Source organism: Pleurodeles waltl, chromosome 10, assembly GCF_031143425.1.
Source record: "Pleurodeles waltl isolate 20211129_DDA chromosome 10, aPleWal1.hap1.20221129, whole genome shotgun sequence".
NCBI classification, from domain to species: domain Eukaryota; kingdom Metazoa; phylum Chordata; class Amphibia; order Caudata; family Salamandridae; genus Pleurodeles; species Pleurodeles waltl.
This window is the reverse complement of record NC_090449.1, coordinates 575,408,839-575,428,461: the sequence shown is the minus strand read 5'-3', so window position 1 is coordinate 575,428,461 and position 19,623 is coordinate 575,408,839. Positions and strand designations below refer to the sequence as shown.

The window sequence follows — 19,623 nt, the reverse complement described above, 5'->3', positions numbered from 1 at the left end:
TTAGCTTGAGCCACCCTGGGTGGGTTATTGGATGGAAACATACCAAAGCGGTGCTAAAGGAACAACAATGCTCCTGTACTGCTATGGGAAGTGCTGATTTTAATTATGTCAATCTTTGGTGCTGTATGAGTTCATTAATGTCCATGCATGTGAGCATTTCTTGAATTCAATTTTGCCTGTTTCTATTGAATGGAGAATTGCCGTTTATTTTCTAGCCTCTTGAATAGACTGTGACTTATTGGAGCTGCTTTGTCTAGGTTCAGTGCTTTTAGAAAAGAATGTAACAAGCTCAGCCATGGGTTCTTGTATTCTAATGCGTCATGGTTATTGAATTTCTAGGTTGGGTGATTAGTGTCTTGTCATTGTTTGATTTTATTTTGTGGACAGTCTTAGCATTGTTTAGAGAGATCTCTAGAATTATTTGTGTTTGCGCCGAGTTTGGAGGAAGAGAAAAGGCTCATCTTTTGCATATTAATGTGTTGATCTCTTTGGCTGCTTGTATCTTTTGTTGCACAAACTGAAGGAGATGAGCGTAAGATGGACATTGGAGTTTTAAATGCTTTTTCCATGTTGGTTACCCTTTAGGTCTAAAGAAATGTATGAGTGGCTTGAAACTGCCTCGGTCATTGAAGAGTATGTCATATGTTTCTACTATTGTGAGGCTTCAATTATTTTTTGGGGAGATTCAAGGCTCTTTTTTTTATTTTCCTCCCAAAGATCACTACCATTGTTTTGTCAGTACTGATTTCTAGTTTACAAGTGGTGCAGAAAGAGCTTTGCAGACCCAAAGGGATTTTGCTTAGAAGGATGATATCGTCCACTTATAGCAGAATTAGCCGGCCTTGGTTTACCAGGCTCAGAAGATGTAATTGTGACTGACTGATGACAGCACAGAAGTCTGTAATGTAAAGATCTAATAAGATTGGAGCAAGGACACTGCCTTGTTTCAATCTGCTATAGGTCATGATCTTTCTTGAGATAGTTCCTTTAGAGACAATCTTAATATGTATCCATGTGTTGGTATAATCAATCAATTCATTATAATGGAGCTTTCATTGCTGAGTGAGACGGAAGATGCTGCGGTGTACAGCACCACGTGTCCTAAATTAACTGGAGGCATCCACTTGAAAGCGATTTGGATTGCTTTTTTGTACTAAAGTTAATTTCTGAAGAGATATAGGCCCTCATTCTGATTCTGGCGGGCGGCGGAGGCCGCCCGCCAGAATTCAGCCCTCCATAATACCGCTCCGCGGTCAAAAGACCGCGGAGGGTATTATGAGTTTTTCCCTGGGCTGACGGGTGGTCTCCAAAAGACCGCCCGCCAGCCCAGGGAAAAACTCCCTTCCCACCATGAAGCCGGCTCGTAATCGAGCCGGCGGTGTGGGAAGGTGCGACGGGTGCTACTGCACCCGTCGCGTATTTCACTGTCTGCTACGCAGACAGTGAAATACTAGCCGGGCCCTCTTACGGGGGCCCCTGCAGTGCCCATGCCATTGGCATGGGCACTGCAGGGGCCCCCAGGGGCCCCACGACAATCCTTACCGCCATCCTGTTCCTGGCGGGCGAGCCGCCAGGAACAGGATGGCGGTAAGGATTGTCAGAATCCCCTCGGCGGCGCAGCGAGCTGCGCCGCCTTGGAGGATTCTTAGGGGCAGTGGAAAACCGGCGGGAGACCGCCGGTTTTCCCTTTCTGACCGCGGCCAAAGCGCCACGGTCAGAATGACCAAGGGAGCACCGCCGGCCTGTCGGCGGTGCTCCCGCCCCCGTTGGCCCTGGCGGTTCTCTACCGCCAGGGTCAGAATGAGGGCCATAATCCCCTGGAGGTTGTTCATGACTGAACATGTATTTACTGATGCCCTACGTGCTTTAAAAAGATGACATTGGTCCTGATGAGACCCTACAGTTAGGATTGGGTCAAAATGTCAACACACTGTTCCCTGGTTACAAAATCACATTGAGATAATATATGGATAAATATAATCCTCCAACACAATAGGCACGATTATATATCAATTTAACACTAACTATCGTACAATTCAACTGAATAATGTGAATTGAGGCTATGGGTAATCCTGGAATGAGTCCCACTGGACAACTCCTTTTTATTATACCAAAATACACCAATTTCATAGGAATTTAAATGTCTATTAAGGAGTACACCACTACTATGCCATCCACTTGTATGATAAGACAACTCAAGTAGTCTGGCCGACTCAGTTTTAAAACTGCAGCCCGACCTGTCCAAAACGACCCAAAAAGTTTTTGAAAGGAAAAAAACATCCCTTTTAAACATTAATAAGTCACCCTGTGTATGTGTTGTAACCCACAATGCAGGGTGCATGATATTTAAGGGTAAGGCATGTAGAAATGAGAAGATAATAATGTCTTTACAGTGACCAGCAACCAAAATATATTTTCACTGTAAGAAGACTGGCTGGCCCACAGAGAAACACTGGGAAGCAATATTAATTATTAATGCTGCTTCCTCAGGCTAGGGTCCAGCTAGAAAAATGACTAAACTATTCATTAAAGGCCCAACTTAATAGTGAAGTTGGATTTTTAATAAATATTAGGAAAAAAATGACATTTAGATAGTTATGTTCCCCTACCTAAAGCTCTTTGAGGCTAATTTGCATTACCTCCCTACTGTCACCAGCTGGCGAATAGCTCTGATGAGGTGTGAAAACTATTCCCAAGGCAGAGACAATGGCCCGGGTGTGGGAAGGTGTTTTTTCGTTTCCCTAGCAGGAAGACCAGTTTTGCTGTGACCAGGGACTTCATTTACTTTAAAGGGGCCTCCCCTGTCACAAGCAGATGTTAGATGACACATTGCCAGGCCCCTTCCTTGGTCCTCTAGTCAGGCAGACACCAAACCCCGAGAAGCAACCTGTCCCAAAAACTGGTTTGAAGTGACCACAGAGGAGGGCCTGCTCATTACCCCGACAACTCATCTGGGTGGGCACAGATGCTCTGCACAAGGGGAGAAGGATTTTCCCAACTTGGATTTAATGAGTGGGTAGCACTGTGGGATTCTTTACATGAGGGTATGCAGGATCTGCTGTAAAAGTGGATAAGGTTACCCCTGGGACGTTCACCCTATTGGTTAGGGAGAGGTCAAAAGACACCCATAAGAAAGTGCCAGGCATAAATGTGGTACCCTAAGACATCTTCTTCAAAACACACTGGATCTAAAAAAGAGCAGAGGAAGGACTGCACCTGCTGGTTGAGACACGTAGGGCTGGGCCTGCTCCCACTTGTACCCAGGACAAGGAAGTGGGCTCCAAGGGTGCCCCACACCTGAACCTTGCTGGTGGCCTCTAGTGTACTGACTGAGATTTGACCTCCAATGTCCTCCACCCCGCCCCTCAATGCTGGTTCTCAGACCCTCAGATGTGCCTATCTGGACATCTATTACCGCTGTAATACTGGGGTGTAGAACATTGTTTTTAACTCCAGGGCCTCCAGAGGACTGTGACAAGCCTGCCAAGCTGATCAGCCCAACGTGTGACCTCGCTGGGATAAAGAAACAGGTTATCCCTGCTCAGAGCTTCTCCACAGCAAATCTGGTTCAGCAGAAGGTATCCTGCCTCGTGGAGCCCTTGTCAGCTGCCACGTCCTGCCGGAGGATTTGAAGCTCTGATAAAGAAACTAAGGGCCTGATTTAGAGTTTGGCAGACAGGTTACTCTGTCACAAAAGAGACAAGAGTTAACCCCCAAGGTGAAACCTTGAAGCCGGGTCAACCCAGGTTGGTGAAGCTGACCTGCACACCACCGCTGTCAGCCTGAAATCGAACCTAGGTCCTGGTCTACCGTGATCAGACAATCATTGGTGCTTTGCATTTTTTAAGAGCTGTTTTCACTTACATTTTTAAAAATGCAACTACCCAGTTGCCTTAATTTGAGTTTTGTCCTTTTGGTGTCATTTTGTTCACTAAATTTCAGTATAGTTTTATAAACTGGAGTGGGATTGTTAATGTGTTGTGTTTCTGACTTTAACTGTTTTGGAACTCCTAAATGCTTTACACATTTCCTCTAAGTTAATCCTGCCTGCTCTATGCCATAGCAAACAGGGTTTGAGCTCAGGTTTAAAGTACTGAAACCTTCTGAGGTTCAGCCCTGATCCATTCAAGGGAGGTGACAGTTATAGCAAGGTTCAGATTAATAGAGCTTGTATTTCTACATTGAATATAGTAGGAGTAGATTATATAAAATGGGAAAAGTCCAAGAATCCTCAATGCCTACACTGTACCACAGAAATGTGGCCATTCCTACATACGATATAGGGATGTCCTAGGGTGAGTGCATTTGGGTAGGCAATGTTAAGTGAATTAGAACCTGTCATGGAGACAGCTATCCCTAGGATGCTCCAACTAGTAATACTGGGCATTCCAAGGGATGTGGATGTCACCGGCGCACAACTGATGTTCTGTATGTTAGGTGTTATTGTCAGATGTAGCCAAACTGTAGCAAACCCTCACAAAAGCGATATGTCAAATGGGTATTAATAGGTGTATGGAGGCACAAAGGGTAGTAGTATTATGAGGGACGGGATGTCCAAGGAAATGTGATAAGATCTCAGGGAAATGGAAAGCTTACCATGGGTTCAGTGATGCTGCATGAGTCATCGAGTAGGGAGGCTTCTGCATAGGTTCTCTTCAATTGAGGACAAGTTGATAACCATGCAGGGACAGCACAAGCAAATCGAGAACCGTGAAGCTAAAGAAGTTGGGTTGAGAAAGGGGATGACTGAGATCTCATTTTGAAGCTAGTTATATCCCATTCAACTGTAACGTTTACAGTCTGTGCATTTTTAAAATAATAAAACTATTAAAAAGAATTATGGAAATCTTTACCTGGAGCTAACGAGATAGTGCCTTTATTACTTGTGGTGGACCTCCATCCACCACAACTATTAAACCACTTTCTCACATCGTACACTAGGAGGTTCTAGGGAGGCTGACTTCCTCAGTATGAAGATATGGAAACTAAAAATATTGGAGGGAGTCTGGTAGTCAAATAGAAACTGATATGCCATTGTACTTTTTTTTTTTTAACTGTTTTTTATTGTTCATCATGTCAGCATGGTACGGCCTATGAAACAAATATAAAAGAGCATAAGAGAGTGCACAATTGTGGCTTATGACACCCTGCGTTTCTGTCATTATTGCACAGTATACAATAGCAAATACTGAGGTTTGCGATCTGAGCAGTAATGAACAGCAGTCGCCCCTTATGTGCAAGAGGGTGGTAGGAGTACCACCCAGACAACTAATGTAGGCCTCCCTTAGAATCTATCAAACACAGCCCAACTGAAATCCTCACCTGGTCATCTAAACACTGCTGTATCTGTTCCCCCCCTTTCATTGAGTTGATTGGTCGATCCGAATGCAGATGAGGCAATCACCCATGTCCTCCTGCGTCATTCTTTCCCACACATACTTCAGTGAACTCTAAAGCAGTGGTTCCCAACCTTTTGACTCTTGAGGACCCCCAATGAATTATTACTGGAAGCCGAGGACCCCCAGCAATTTGTACGATTTAATTTTCAAACATTAAAACAGTAATTCATAAAAAATATAACAAGTACACACCAAACAAATACTCAAATTACTAAAGATAAAAAAAATTATATTGGAAAAATATGCAAAAATCGAAACATTTTATTGGGAAGGTTGGCGCTGCATTTCGGCAACTACCTTTTCAATGTTTGCTTTTATTTAGGAAAGGTGAATCCTCAGGTCAGATTCTACATTTCCGGAGCGAGTTCTGTTATTATTTTTTTAGGTATGCAAGATCTGAGAAAGCTTTTTCACATAAATAAGTGAAGGGGAAAGGAAGTAAACCATAAGGGCCTCTCATCTCTCCCTAGCCTCTCTGTCACATGTACTTCATTTGTTTGATTGCACCTCTCATACCACTGTAGGGTGTCAGGGCACTTTACAGGGGAATACAAGGTGTAGGATTCTCATCTCATCCACACTGGTAGGCATTTTCTAAGAGTGCTTGGTCCGGAGAAGCACAAACGTAGGATTCAGAACTCAGCACAGTGATTAGTGATGACATTAGCGCAGTGCTTAATTTGTAAATAAAAACGTGCCAATGCCCAAAGCCCTCCTTTTAAACATGCGGCTGCTGCAATTAAACGTGCAACCACGGAATACTGAGGCAGCGTAATCCTGAAGCCATCTCGGGCCTCTTTGATCCATTTAAAGCCACTCCCTGCCCCTTCAGCTCACTCTTGCAGCTCTCTACTTTCTCCCTTTGGATGCTTTTTCGTATTTCCCTTCCTCCGTCTTTCCCATATGTGTCTTTTGCTTGCAGCAAATGCTTGAAGCAGAAGAATAAGCCCCCGCCCTCAAAAATAAGTGCCGGTGCTCAGCACCGGAAACATGAAGCACAAATGAAGCACTGCGTAAGCAATAAGAATGTATTTCTACAAAGCAAACCTTTTTAGCAGCATAAGGAAACTGAAATACTAGGAAAAAAACAACTTTCTAATTTGTGACATGCGGTTTGCATGCAGCTCTTTAATGGCAGTTCACAGCTCACTGTGCTTGATTACAATTATGAACTGCACAGTAACAAAAGAATCTCTGTGACAAAAGCAGTAACACACTGTGCCATGCACATAAAATACTGTTCTTTGCATGATACATGTTCTTTTCATTAGGCATATTATCCATCTGCGCTACCTTTGAGTCAAAACTCCCATCTCTCTCCAGCGGATACATTAATCACTTGAGTTAGCTTGACAGTTTTATTTTTGTAGTACAAGGAGCTTTGCAGTGCTTTTAAAAATGCTCAACAAAGGAAGTAATAAATATGAAAACACGCACGCTTGTGTTTGTCAGAGGCCCCAGCTAGAGAAGTGCCTTCCTCCCAGCCCAGGCCTGCGGACCCCCTGGGAATGGGTCACGGACCCCTGGGGGTCCACGGACCACAGGTTGTGATCCACTGCTCTAAAGAATCAATGTGTGAGGCGGCAGCTAATCTTGTATCCGTGTGTCATTCCAAAGTCCAGGGTATACCTGGCCCTAGTTATCCAACCAATATGCCATTTTACTTACTGCATATATCCTATGTTACATTCCATGTTGTTGCCTCTGGGAGGTGCTCTCAGATGAAGATCAGTTTTAAGAAGTCTCTTAAAACCGAGTAAAATCAGATTTTGACAGCAGGCAGAGGTTTCCTGGTTTAAGTTGTATGAAAGATTGTTTATTGGTCAGGAATCATGTGTTTAGTATATTAAATGGTCATTGGTCAGTGTGTCATTTAGTCCCTACTTGTGCTTGGCATTTCAGTACTTGTTTGTAAAATGTATGACAAGACTAGATAACATAACAATATTGCACCAGATGTCCTAATATATGACTGGATATTTTAACAGCAAGGCTCTTTTTTATGTATTAATTCATATTGTGATCTAAAACAGCAGTTCCCAATCAGGGGTCCTCACCCCCCCCCCCTGGGGGTCCGTGATACATTTCCAGAGGGTCCACAGGCCAGGGGCAGCGGCAAGGCATTTCTCCACCTGGGGCCTGTGACATAAACATGTGCCTGTTTTCATATTTATTATTTCCTTTGTGCAGGAGTTTTGAAGGTGCTGCAAAGTTCCTGGTACATCCAGCAGCTTTCAGGCAAAAATAAATGTATCAAGATAGCTCTGGTGATTAATGTATCTGCTTGAGAGACATGGGAGTTTTTTGCTAGAGCCAGCTTTAACTCACCTAAGGTAGCGCAGATGGTTAATATGCCTGCTGCAAAGAACGTGTACCATACAAAGAACAGTATTTTATGTGCATTGCACAGTGGAATACTGCTTTTATGAAAGAAATTATTTTGTTACTGTGCAGTTCGTAGGTTACAACTGTAATCTAGCACAGTGAACTATGAACTGCCATCGAAGAGCTGCATGCGAACGGCATGACACAATTAGAAAGTAATGTTTTTTTCCCCTAGTCTTTTATTTTCCTTAAGCTGCTAAAAAAAAGTTTGGGTTGTGTGGAAAGACATTCTTATTACTAAAGTCAACGCTAACCACTGTGTTATGTTCTGAATCCTGCGTTTGTTCTTCACCAGAATAAGCACTCTTAGAAAATGCCTCCCAGTGTGGATGATATGTGAATCCTACACCTTGTACTCCCCTGTAAAGTGCTTTGACACCCTACACTGGTATGAGAGGCGGTGTAAAACAAATTCATTGCATGCGACAGAGAGGCTATGGAGGCTAATTGTTTTACTTCATTTCCCCAGCATATGTTTATGTGAAAAAGATTTCTCAGATCTTATGTACCTACAAAATAAAAACAGAAATCGCTTGGGAAATGAAGAATTTGACCTGATGATTCAGTTTTCCTAAATAAAACTAAACATTGAATAGTTAGTCGCTGAGATACAGCGCCAAACTTCCCATTAAATATATTTTTAGTGTGTACTTGGTGGTGTATTTTTTGTGCATACAAATTGCTTGGGGGTCCCTGGCCTCCACTAGTGTTTCAGTGGGAGTCTTCAGGAGTCAAAAGCTTGGGAACCACTGACCTAGAACATACCCAAACCCAAAGAGCAGCACAGCAATTTACATGGAAAATGCTTAATATACAAGGAGAATCTCAAACAAGATGTGCAGCACACCAAACCATATGGCACCTGGAATCAACTTGAAACAGAACGACCGAACCAAAATCTGGTTGGGCCATGTTATTTGGTCAGGAGTGGAAAGCACACTATATTACGCATAAAATGTGTAAGTGATACAAACGGGACCAATTCATTTACGTAAAAAAAATATTGAAGGCAGGATTAGAACCCAGATCTCCATGCTGCAAGTCAATAATATGGGCATTATGCGTGTAAAACCAGAAATAAAAGGAGGAATTGGTATTTTTTGTTTTCTGCTCTAAAATATATAGTTTTAGACTTAGAACATCTCTGTATAGATTATCACTGCTTTTACCAAAAGACTTCTCTATTTAACCAAACTTTGTGTCCCTGGGCAGTGTTATTTATTTACCTGAGGCCTTATAAAACACGAACCAGACCCAGAAACGTATCAGAGTGCTTTACATAGGTCATCTTCAGCAGTAGCATGTACATCCAAGGCAGCTCCATTTGCCACCCTATATACGTAAACTGCTTTATTTTTCCAAATTTGAGAGGAATTGAAAATGAGCTGAACACCAGTATTAAACACGATGATACATTGTTGCTGTTTGCACTGCTTTGCAATTAAGATTATTTAAAGCATCATACCCCTGGCGAAGGTCACAGCGCTTTCATGACGGCTAGCACCTTATTTGGTACATTATTTTTACCATGAATGAAACTCAGTCTGGAGAATGTGGACACAGATTCTTGATTCTCGGCCTCTGATAGGTATGTATAGTTATTATTAGCCAATGCGATAATATCAATCTGCAATGGTTTGTTCATATTTGCATTAGTAAATTGTATTCTCTTAAATATCTCAGTTATTCATTCGCCATGGTATTATGCAACATATATGATCTTCAGTTGACTGGCACGCTCCCTATACAACCAGCGCAAAAAAACACAACGGTGTATAAAAACAGTTACCGCCAAGCGTTTCATATGTTAATTAAAGCCGTGCATCACAAACATGCTAGTACAACTCGATTTTTCATTCAAGTGTTTTGAACTAACAATTTAATGGATTACACTGAAAACCAATTTCATCACCTAAAACGAGTTTAATATTGGGAAGGGTCATGTAAGGGTCACTGGCCGCATAAACTGCATTATAAGAGATTAGTATTACTTTGGGACTCACCTGAGCTCTTGGATGTTGAGGAATCGGAGCGGGACCAGCACCGTCAGCTACCATCTTCTTCAGTTGCTGCTTACATACAGCACATTAGAGTGGTTCAATCCAGTACTTTCGAGCCGAGGATGCTGTCAGTAGGCGTGGCTGAGCCGCTCTCACTGGTTCTGGCGCATGGTCACAAGTCCTTCTTTGCTTTCTTCGGGGTGTATGCCCTTGTCATGGTAATCTCTCCAAAAAAAGTTTTATATTGATTCACCCTGCAGAAGTAACCCGTGGTCCTGGTTTATTGCATTGTCGTAACCACAGACAGCTGTATCTTTAATTGTTGATTCCGAACCTACGGCCAGAGAACAGAATGTCCTATTTGCCTTCGGAGTTTATTTTTCAGCTCGAGTCTTTCAGGCGCGTCTTCCCATCGCCTTGCACCTCCCATAACTGTATTTTGCTTTCTCCCGCCGTTGCCCGCCACGGCGTATCCTAGCCAATGAGAATGTTGGATTGTCAGCGCGCTTCGTTAGGAGTTGTTTCCACCTTTGGCGTTTATTTATTTTTCTTATTGGCACTGGCAGGCTTGTTGCGCACGTTATAGGGAAACAGTTGGGGCTTGTTTCATTGTACATAGTGTTCAACAAACAGCGCTCACAATGGCTCGGTTTGACCACAAGTTAAGTAGAAAGCTATTTAACGTTACGCCCTATTTAACTGCGACAGCATCGAGCGCCTATTAACCTCTTAACGGCCGGGGCTTTTCAACCACAGTGCTCATCACCCCTCTTTTGGCTATTTGGGTAGTTCGCTCGTAGGCCCCGATATCACATTAGGTATCCAACACAAATGGTATTTAAAATAAAGAAAAGAGCAAACATGCAAACTAAGCAAAATATGACTGCCAACATAAGGGGCAATTCTCACATAACTGCGTTCTTGTCATGGACTGGCTGTAGCAGAAACAGTACGCGCTATTCTCCTAAACATGGAATAAACAGGCAGTGACTATTAGTTTTATTTTCTGATTTTTAAAGTGTATTTTTTTATAGCAGGACCGGAGGCTCGGATTATGCTTCTCCTTCTTTGCTGTTTATTCTTTTGCAAAATCACAGCAGACAATTGATAGAGCGGTCCGTACTAATAATTTACCTGTATTTGGACGCTCTTTAGGCCGATGAATCTTTTGACTAAGTGGGACTCTCCTTACTCTATATCGGTCAATTTAATCAAATCAATAATCAATAACGAACATAAGCAATACCCTGATCAACATAACACTTAACAATTAATCCAGAATACATTTCGGCGAACCCTGACCTTTCAGTCAGGAATAACCACACCAGTTTATGCAAAGTTAGTGAATTTATTTCCCTATATTTACAAAGCTAGCACAATATAGACGTGTCTCAACACCAAATGATAAACGTAAATGAACATTAATAGCTGTCCATAACGGCGAAACAGGTGCAATCTATGTAGCATTTGAATAACAAGGCATTCGATAATAGCAATGCAAATCACTAATACGATAATCTGTAATGAACTAATTGCATACATTTAGTCAGCATAACAAGGTCTCAAATTGCATCGTGCAACAAAAGGAATCCTCATCTAACCTCAAATTAGCATCGGCATGTGGGGCTTCATGCAAAAACAATTTAGCTACATTAATTTGGAAAAACTCCTAACTAGGGATCTTTTCCAAAATCAGCAGTTGGTTACCTAAAAGAAACACAATGCAATTGTACAATTTCCTTTCATATTTACCAATTACGATCAGCATACAAGGAAGTCTTCGTCTCACAGGTACCGTTTTCTCGATCAGCATGGGACGGGGCAAAGGGGCAAGGTGGACGGGGCAACTGCCTCACGGCGGCAAGGTAAAACTACTACTTCATGCAAAGGGACAAATCAAAGTTAAAGTCTCTAGGGTAAGAATCATTTAAGTCTCTTTCTCTCGATTAGAGAAAGCATCAAAGTCTCTTTCAAAATGGCGTCGCAGCAAAGTGGGCCATAATAGCTGCAATGTCCTGCAAAATGGCGGGTATCGAGCTGGTAATGGCTGCTTTCCTCTCGTGCACCTGGTTTTTTATAGACAACAGTTCAAATCCAGTAGGGTCTTCCATTGGAGGGTTCATAGGTCAGCTTCAAATTGTCCAATCGAAAACAACAGTTCTCAAGCTTTTACTTAAGCATACATTATCCTTGGAGACGAGTACGCAAGTTGCAACATTTTATACCAATTAACTCACTTTCAGAGCTTCCATTGTCCGCACCTGCAGATTGACCTTGGAGTAAAGAGAAAAATATGCCAGGCTGGCACGAAACCTTAAGATAAGCATGTGAACGATCTCAGTGGAAAAGTACAGCTTCAAGCAAGAATACACGTTTAATAGCACATTGGAAAAAACGAGCATCTAAATCGTGAGACCAGGCAACTAGGCCGAAGCCTACACTAAAGTTATGCTAAGCTAAAGCATTTCTAACAAGCAAATCGTAGCACACGTTTATGATTATGGCGGATTAGTGCAATTCTAATACATCACGTTATATAAAGCACGCTTATAAATGTTGGCAAACTACTCTGAGGGCACATTTTGTCCCCGTACAATCTTTATTAGTTTGGTTAAAGTCACACATGATTATTGCAGCACTACGTTTAAGCGTCAATAAATGAAAACCTTCATTTTCTGCTTCATCACAATCAAATACAATTTAGTAAAAAACTACAACTTTCATAAACCTGACGTCAGTCCTCACTACCAATGGGCAACCATACTGCCACATATCTGTTCTAGCTGACATACTTCCTCCTCTTTCTTTGCTGCTCGAAACACAGATAAGTACCTCATTGTTCTCTTAGTGTGTTTCGTATTGTTCCCTTTAACTTCTTGCTTTTCAGACAATATCTCGGTGACCGGAGTCTTCCGTGCACTGCATACGCGCTGCTTGACACTATCTTCCGCTTCGCGACTGGCCATTTTTTGAGTGTTTGCACCGGGTGTGGTGCAAGGAGGCAGGGTAACGCTCGCTGACAGCGCGAGGACATTAGCATTCCTCACGCCACAGGCTTTTTCAGTCAGTTTCATAGCACTGACATTGAGCTCACGCCGAGAGACCCGGCTGTCATTGGGTCGGCTCCCGATTGATTCCTCGTTTGAGCAGAAGCGTTCCCCACACACCCACTTGCCAGGGCTGTATTATTGGCCATTACAGGCTTTGCATGAGGGGGAAGAGTAATTTTTTTCTTCATATATACATACTGAGGTTGTATATAACCCTCCAGGAGGAGTGTTCTAGAGGCTTCTTCCTCATTTGTTGCCTCCTGCATGGCCAGGTCACGCTTGGGGATTCCCTCCCCATTGTACTCTCACAAGAGTTCCTTCATAATAACTCTGTACTCCGGCCGCCATGAGCGAACAACAGATGCCGGAAGACACAGTTTTCTTTAACCAACAGGACGACCTGCCCCAGGCTGAGGATATTGTCCATGCCTTGGACGCTTCAGTGGCGCAATCTGTGAACCTGGCTCTGGCAGTTGCGCTTCAGCCTATCACCAGGCAACTTAAGCACTATGCATTGACTGTCCCTCCCTATGGTAACCCCATGCCCCTTTTTTCTACTAGTCAGGAGACGGTCTCTCTTCCCCCAGGACCTGAATAGCCCCATTCTGCGCACATGTCCCGACTCTCTCAGTCCCAGTCACCATCCGACCACCAATATTCGACGCAACCGTCCACCAGCGCCCAGGCCCTCTCCTATCCCTCCCCAGACGATGCCTCTGACACCTCTGCGTCCCAGTCAGATTCCGACAGTGAGTCACGTCCCCACAAGTGACGCAGATACTCCTTTGATGGTCAGCGTGGTCCCACCCCATCTGAAGCTTCCACCCCTTCCTCTGCCCTCGGTTTTAATCCTGACTACATCATTCACCCCAGGTCATCAGCCTGGATTCCCCTTCCTGCAGTGACGGATTATGCCCATGCCCACATCAGGAAGACCCTGGACAAGGACGTCCAGAGTCTCCGCCGGTCCGAATGTCCACGTCCCGACATCTCAGACAAGGTGGCTATGACACCAGAGCTGGACCCAAATTTAGCGACATTCCTGAAGCACTCCCCAAAGGACCCCAAAAAAGGTATTGATAAGTCCTGGAGGTCCTGCCAGGACAAGGTCCTGGACCTCTCTGGTCCACTGTGTAAGATCTTGGACTTAGCGGTGGCAGCAAAGGAGTCCAGCTCACCGGTGGACCCTGACACTCTGGCCGAATGGGCGCAACGCGCTCTCTGCCTATTGGGCAACGCCAACTGCACTATCTCCATAGAACAGAGTAAATCCATCCTTCTTCGGATAGACCTAAGATTAGCAGATCTCACCAGTGCAAAACCGGGACCCCTTGCCGATGGCCTCTTATTCGGCAACTAATTTGTCAAGGATTCGGGCAAGTTCGTCCATACATTTACTGCGCTGAATAAGGCCCAAACCTCGGTGAACAAAGTCTTTCGTAATCGGGTTTTTGCCAGGGCTGACAGACTTTGAGGGCGCCTGTCCGGCCGTGCCACCTCCAATAGCCCTCAGCCCTCCTACAACACAACAGGCAAGGGATTCTCGGCTCCCCGAGACACATTTTACCCAGACAGAGCCCGAGCAGGCCATGCCCGCTTCAACGGAAGCGGTTTCAAATCCAACTACAGCTCCGGCTCCAACACTCAAGGTAAGCTTGATTTCACCTGCCAAGGCAGCACTTGGGGGGAAGTCCAGGTTTTTCCTAAACAACTAGGCGGCATTAACATCAGACCAATGGGTTTTAGAGACGGTTGTAGGTTTCCACCTAGAATTCTTTGTAGTACCCCAACAAAGGTCCTTGCTACCTCCTATCCATTTTTCCCAACTAGATCTAACTTTTATTCAGCAAGAACTCCCTGAGACACATTTTACCCAGCCAGAGCCCGAGCAGGCCCTGCCCGCTTGAACAGAGGTGGTTTCAAGTCCAACTACAGCTCGGGCTCCAACACTTAAAGTAAGCTTGATTTCACCTGCCCAGGTAGCACTAGGGGGGAAGACCAGGTTTTTCCTAAACAACTGGGCGGCATTAACATCGGACCAATGGGTTTTAGAGACAGTTGTAGGTTTCCACCTAGAAAAATCTTTGGAGTACCCCAACAAAGGTCCTTGCCACCTCCTATCCATTTTTCCCAACTAGATCTAACTTTTATTCAGCAAGAAGTCCAACAGTTGTTACTCCAGGACACAATTGCTCAGTGTCAGCCGGAATCCTTCAGGCTACTGCAGCAATATTTTTACAGTAAACAAGAGAGGTGGAGATTCGGGCCTCATGATCAATCTGAAGGAGTTTGTGGCAGTATGAACAGTATAAAGGCAACAGAGAGGCGTTGATGTTGCTCAGGTAAGTGGTTTATTCAAATTAAAGGGTTTAAATGTTCGTTTTCAGGGAGTCTGGGTTTTTAGAATCTTAGATAGGGTTCTTCGTCTCTGACTGATGGTTTCTTCTGTCCTTTTTTTCTCTCTTCCAGGTTGTTGCTCAGATGGTCTCTCGGGTGATTCCAGTCTCGGGATACCGAAAAACAGAAGGACAGAAACGCTACAGTAAGTGGGGTGGAAATTACATCTATTCCTCTCTAAACTATGACAGACTGGGGAAAAAATAAGGGGAAAAGGGGGGTTGTGCCAGTGAGGAGTTGAGGGGGACCAAGTGACCACTGTCTGGGGTTTGTAGTGCCCGTAAAAGTGTTTCACACGTGGATATCCCGGTGACCTTAAATGTCCTCCCGCTCGGCCCTTTCCCCACCTCCCCTCTAGTTCCCCTCCCCAGTCCCTTTCCCAGTAGTGTCCCGTTTGTGAGCCCACAAGGACCGTACCTTGTTAAGCCACGACCCTCCAGGGTCGTGGCTGGCGTTCTCGTGGTCCGTAAGTTGGTCTCCTTCGACAGGGTTAACCGGTTCCGGCACCTCGTTAGACGTGGGATCTCTTCTGTCGGGTTTTCCGGGCCAGCCGTCTCTGAAAAACTCCTCTTCCTCGGGTTTCTTCTTTTCCTGCTCCGCTGCTCTCTCTCCTCTTTTCTCTGCCGGCTTCTCTCTCCCCCTCTCCGTGCTACCCGGGCTCTTCAGCGTCCCGGGCCGGAAACCCTCCAGGGTTACTCCGGCAACCTCTGGACGCCTGCCTCTCTCTGGCCGCGTTGCCGGGGAAACCCCAGGACGCGGAAATGACGTATCGGAGGATTCCGATACGTCACCTTCAGGACGTCTTGCCATCGTGAACGGGAATACCCGGTCACAGAGTTCAATACATGGGTTCTATATCGACAATTCAAGATGGAAGGGATACATCTGCTCAGAGACATTCTGAGTGAGGGCGACTGGATGGTGTGCCTCGATCTGAAAGATGCTTATCTCACAATCCCAATATTTCCCCCTTACAGGAAATAACTGCAGTTCCAGTGGGACAACCAATGATTCCACTTCAAAGTTCTCCCATTCGGCCGTTCTTCAGCACCCTTGTGTTTCACCTAGGTTATGCATCCCGTGGTGGAGAGTCTTCGAGCCAAAGGGGTCAGGATGATCATCTATCTCGACGATATGCTGCTATTGGCAAAAGATGCTCATCTCCTCATGCAGCATTTAAATTGGACCATTCAATTGCTTCAAGAGCTGGGATTTCTGATCAATGTGAAGAAATCTGCTTTGACACCATCCCGTCAAATGGAGTTTCTAGGTTTCCAGATCAACTCTATTTCTTCTCTCCTATCTCTTCCAAGCCCAGAAGTTACAATCAATTCAGAAAGAGATAAGGTCCACTCTCAAAAAAGACAGGATATCCCTACAAGTTTTAGCTAGGATAGTGGGGCTTTTAGCTTCTTCTATACAAGCCATATTTCCAGCGCCCCCACATTACAGGGCGCTACAGCAGCTAAAAAATTGTCACCTCCAAAGGGTCTTTCCTACACGGAACTCATCACTCTCACTCGGGAGACAGGGTGCGAGCTTCAATGGTGGCTCGACCACATGGCAGCGTGGAACGTTAGGGCCATTTTCGGTACTCGCCTAGTTATCATTCTGGAATCCGATGCCAGCCGTTGGGGCTGGGGAGCCAGATGCGATTCCGTCTTGACCGGAGGGCGTTGGTCGTGCGAAGAGTCGCAGTTACACATAAATTGTTTGGAGCTTTTGGCAGGTTCTTTTGCCATAAAAACTCTGGCCCCTCGCTCCAATTGTTGCGTTCTGCTGCGCATGGACAACATTTCAGTAGTACAATACGTCAACAAGCTAGGCGGGACGAGGTCGCAGGTCCGGGCAGAGATAGCAAAGGCATTTTGGCATTATTGTCTTCAGAACCGGATCTCAGTGACAGCAGAGTAACTGCCAGGCCATGCAATACGGTAGCGGACTGGAACTCCAGATTCCTCATGGACTCCAGCAAGTGGAAACTCCATCCCTCAGTATTTCGGGCCCTCCAAGCCAGATGGGGGCAGTGTCACATAGACCTCTTTGCGTCTCGCCTCTCCCACCAGTTGCGGCGGTTCTATTCATGGAGACCAGATCCCCTGGCAATGGCCACAGATGCCTTTCTCCAACAGTGGACAGGGCCACTCCTGTATGCCTTTCCCCCCCTCGTGATGATACCCAGTTGGCGCCTCAGTCGGCCAAGCAGAAAGCAGAATTGATTCTGATCACCACCTTTTGGCGAGCTCAGCCTTGATTTCCAGTTCTTCTGGAAATGTCCAGAGATTCCAGTCCAAATTCCCCCAATCCCTGACTTGTTGCTGGACCCAGTGGGGCAGGAACATCCTCTTCTGATCCAAGGCAAATTGCATCTCATAGCATGGCAAATTTCAGGCAACGTTGGCATCTGCCAGGCCTTTCGGAGCAATCTAATTCTTTCATTTCAGCGTCTTGGTCAGACTCCACCCATAGACGTATGCCTTGGCATGGCGCCGATAGGTGGGTTGATGCAACTCTCAGAGTTTGAATCCCTTGGGGGCCCCAGTTGTTACCGTAGCCAATTTTTTGGTGGAAATAGCATCGGAAGGACTAGGTTTCTGCACGGTAAACAACTACAGATCCGCAATATCAGCGGGTCATGTATTTCTTGATGGTAAACCATTAGGGGAGCATCCTCTTGTGTCTCGAGTCATGAAAGGTATCCGTTTGGCTAACCCTCCTCAACCGAGTACATGCACCTGTGAGATGTAAATGTCATTGTCAATTTCTTGCAACATTGGCCTTGTAATGCGTATTTATCCCGAAAACAGATATCAGCCAAATTGACAATCTTGTGTTTGGTATCATGCAGACGGGTGTCTGATGTGAGAGCTTTAGATATTTCGAGTCGAGTGTTCCTCCCATATGGAATAACGCTTTCGATTTCCAGGAGAACAAAGACTGGTTCAAGGCAAGTAACCTGTCCTAGCTATCCAGATGATTCTAAACTATGTATGGTACAGTGTTTAAAAGAGTATGAGGACCGCACCAGGAAGTTTCTTCGACCTCCTAGGGGTCAGTTGTTAATTGCACTTCAGAAACCAATTCACCCAGTATCTTCTGCGATCCTAGCTCGCTGGGTGAGGTGCCCTCTGTCTGATGCAAGAATAGATACTTCTGTCTTTGGAGCCCACTCGATGAGGGGTGCTATGGCATCAAAATCTTTTTCTCTTGGTTCCCAGTTACAAGAGATAATGAGGGCCACAGACTGGTCATCCAATTCTACATTCAAAATGTTTTATCATAAACCAGTTTTGGATGTAGCCGTGGTTGTTTTCCAACAGCTTTAAACAAGCATAATCCGAGCCTCCGGTCCTGCTATAGAACGAAATATGTTCAAGCATACGCAATAAGAATTTTCAATTCTTTTAAGGACACGGAGGCGAGGATTATCCCACCCAATGGCTGTATTTTACCCTCCCAGTCATATTATATCAGTTTGGTGATATCATGGTCTTGTAACTCTCGATATATTTGATGCAACGTACATTTTCTTTTCTAATACTTGCATGGTATATTCAATGTACTCACACAATTATACAACTGTGTATTACGTATATGTTTTCTTCTATTCCAGCATCCGATCAGAAGTCCTTATGATGCGATTAAGAAAGAATACCTCTTCTTTCTGCTATGGCGCCCAGACATTTTGAAGAAGCGACCGATTCGTTGTTGGATCCAATGTCAAGTTTTCGTTAGGACTGTCTGTTTTTTCACTTTGAGACTTTTGTTTTCTCACTGCAAAGAAAGAGGAGGAAGTATGGCGGCTAGAACAGATATGTGACATTACGGTCGCCCATTGATAGTGAGGACAGACGTCAGGTTTACGGGAGTTGTAGTTTTTTATTAAGTTGTATTTGATTGGCTGCTGTGAATTTGCAAAATAATAAACAGCAAAGAAGGAGAAACATAATCCTCGCCTCCCTGTCCTTAATAGAATTGAAAATTCTTATAGTGTATGCTCAAAACGTTTTCATTACAAGGCATGGATGCTGTTCTGCTTTCTTTTCTTGACTTTATTCCAATAGCAGCCAAGAAAAAAAAAACACAACTCCCAGCATTCCCAGCTTGAGAACTACAAAAAGTTGTCATAAAGAGAGAACGACCAATCATCATAAAGTACAACTATCATCATCATCATCATCATTAGCTTTATTTCGGAAATAAACATACCATAAAAGCTCATCCTACAATACACATATCGAAATGAGTAAAAGCCATATATAAAACACTCTGGGGGTCATTTTGACCTTGGCGGACGGCGGAGGCCGTCCGCCAAGGTACCGCCGCTGAATGACCGCACCGCGGTCAAAAGACCGCGGCGGCCATTCAGACATTTCCTCTGGGCCGGCGGGC

At 44.6% G+C, this 19,623-nt stretch overlaps 1 protein-coding gene across 2 annotated transcripts in view; it reads right to left on the bottom strand.

The window, feature by feature from the left end:
• LOC138261725 (meiosis-specific coiled-coil domain-containing protein MEIOC-like) overlaps positions 1-10,194 on the bottom strand; it is a 196,218-nt gene extending 186,024 nt beyond the window's left edge. For both annotated transcript variants that reach the window (XM_069211030.1, XM_069211032.1), the window contains exon 1: positions 9,788-10,194. In XM_069211030.1, coding sequence (XP_069067131.1) covers positions 9,788-9,841 — 54 coding nt within the window. In that variant the 5' untranslated portion in view covers positions 9,842-10,194. The remainder of the gene's footprint in view (positions 1-9,787) is intronic.
• Positions 10,195-19,623: the final 9,429 nt, after the last annotated feature.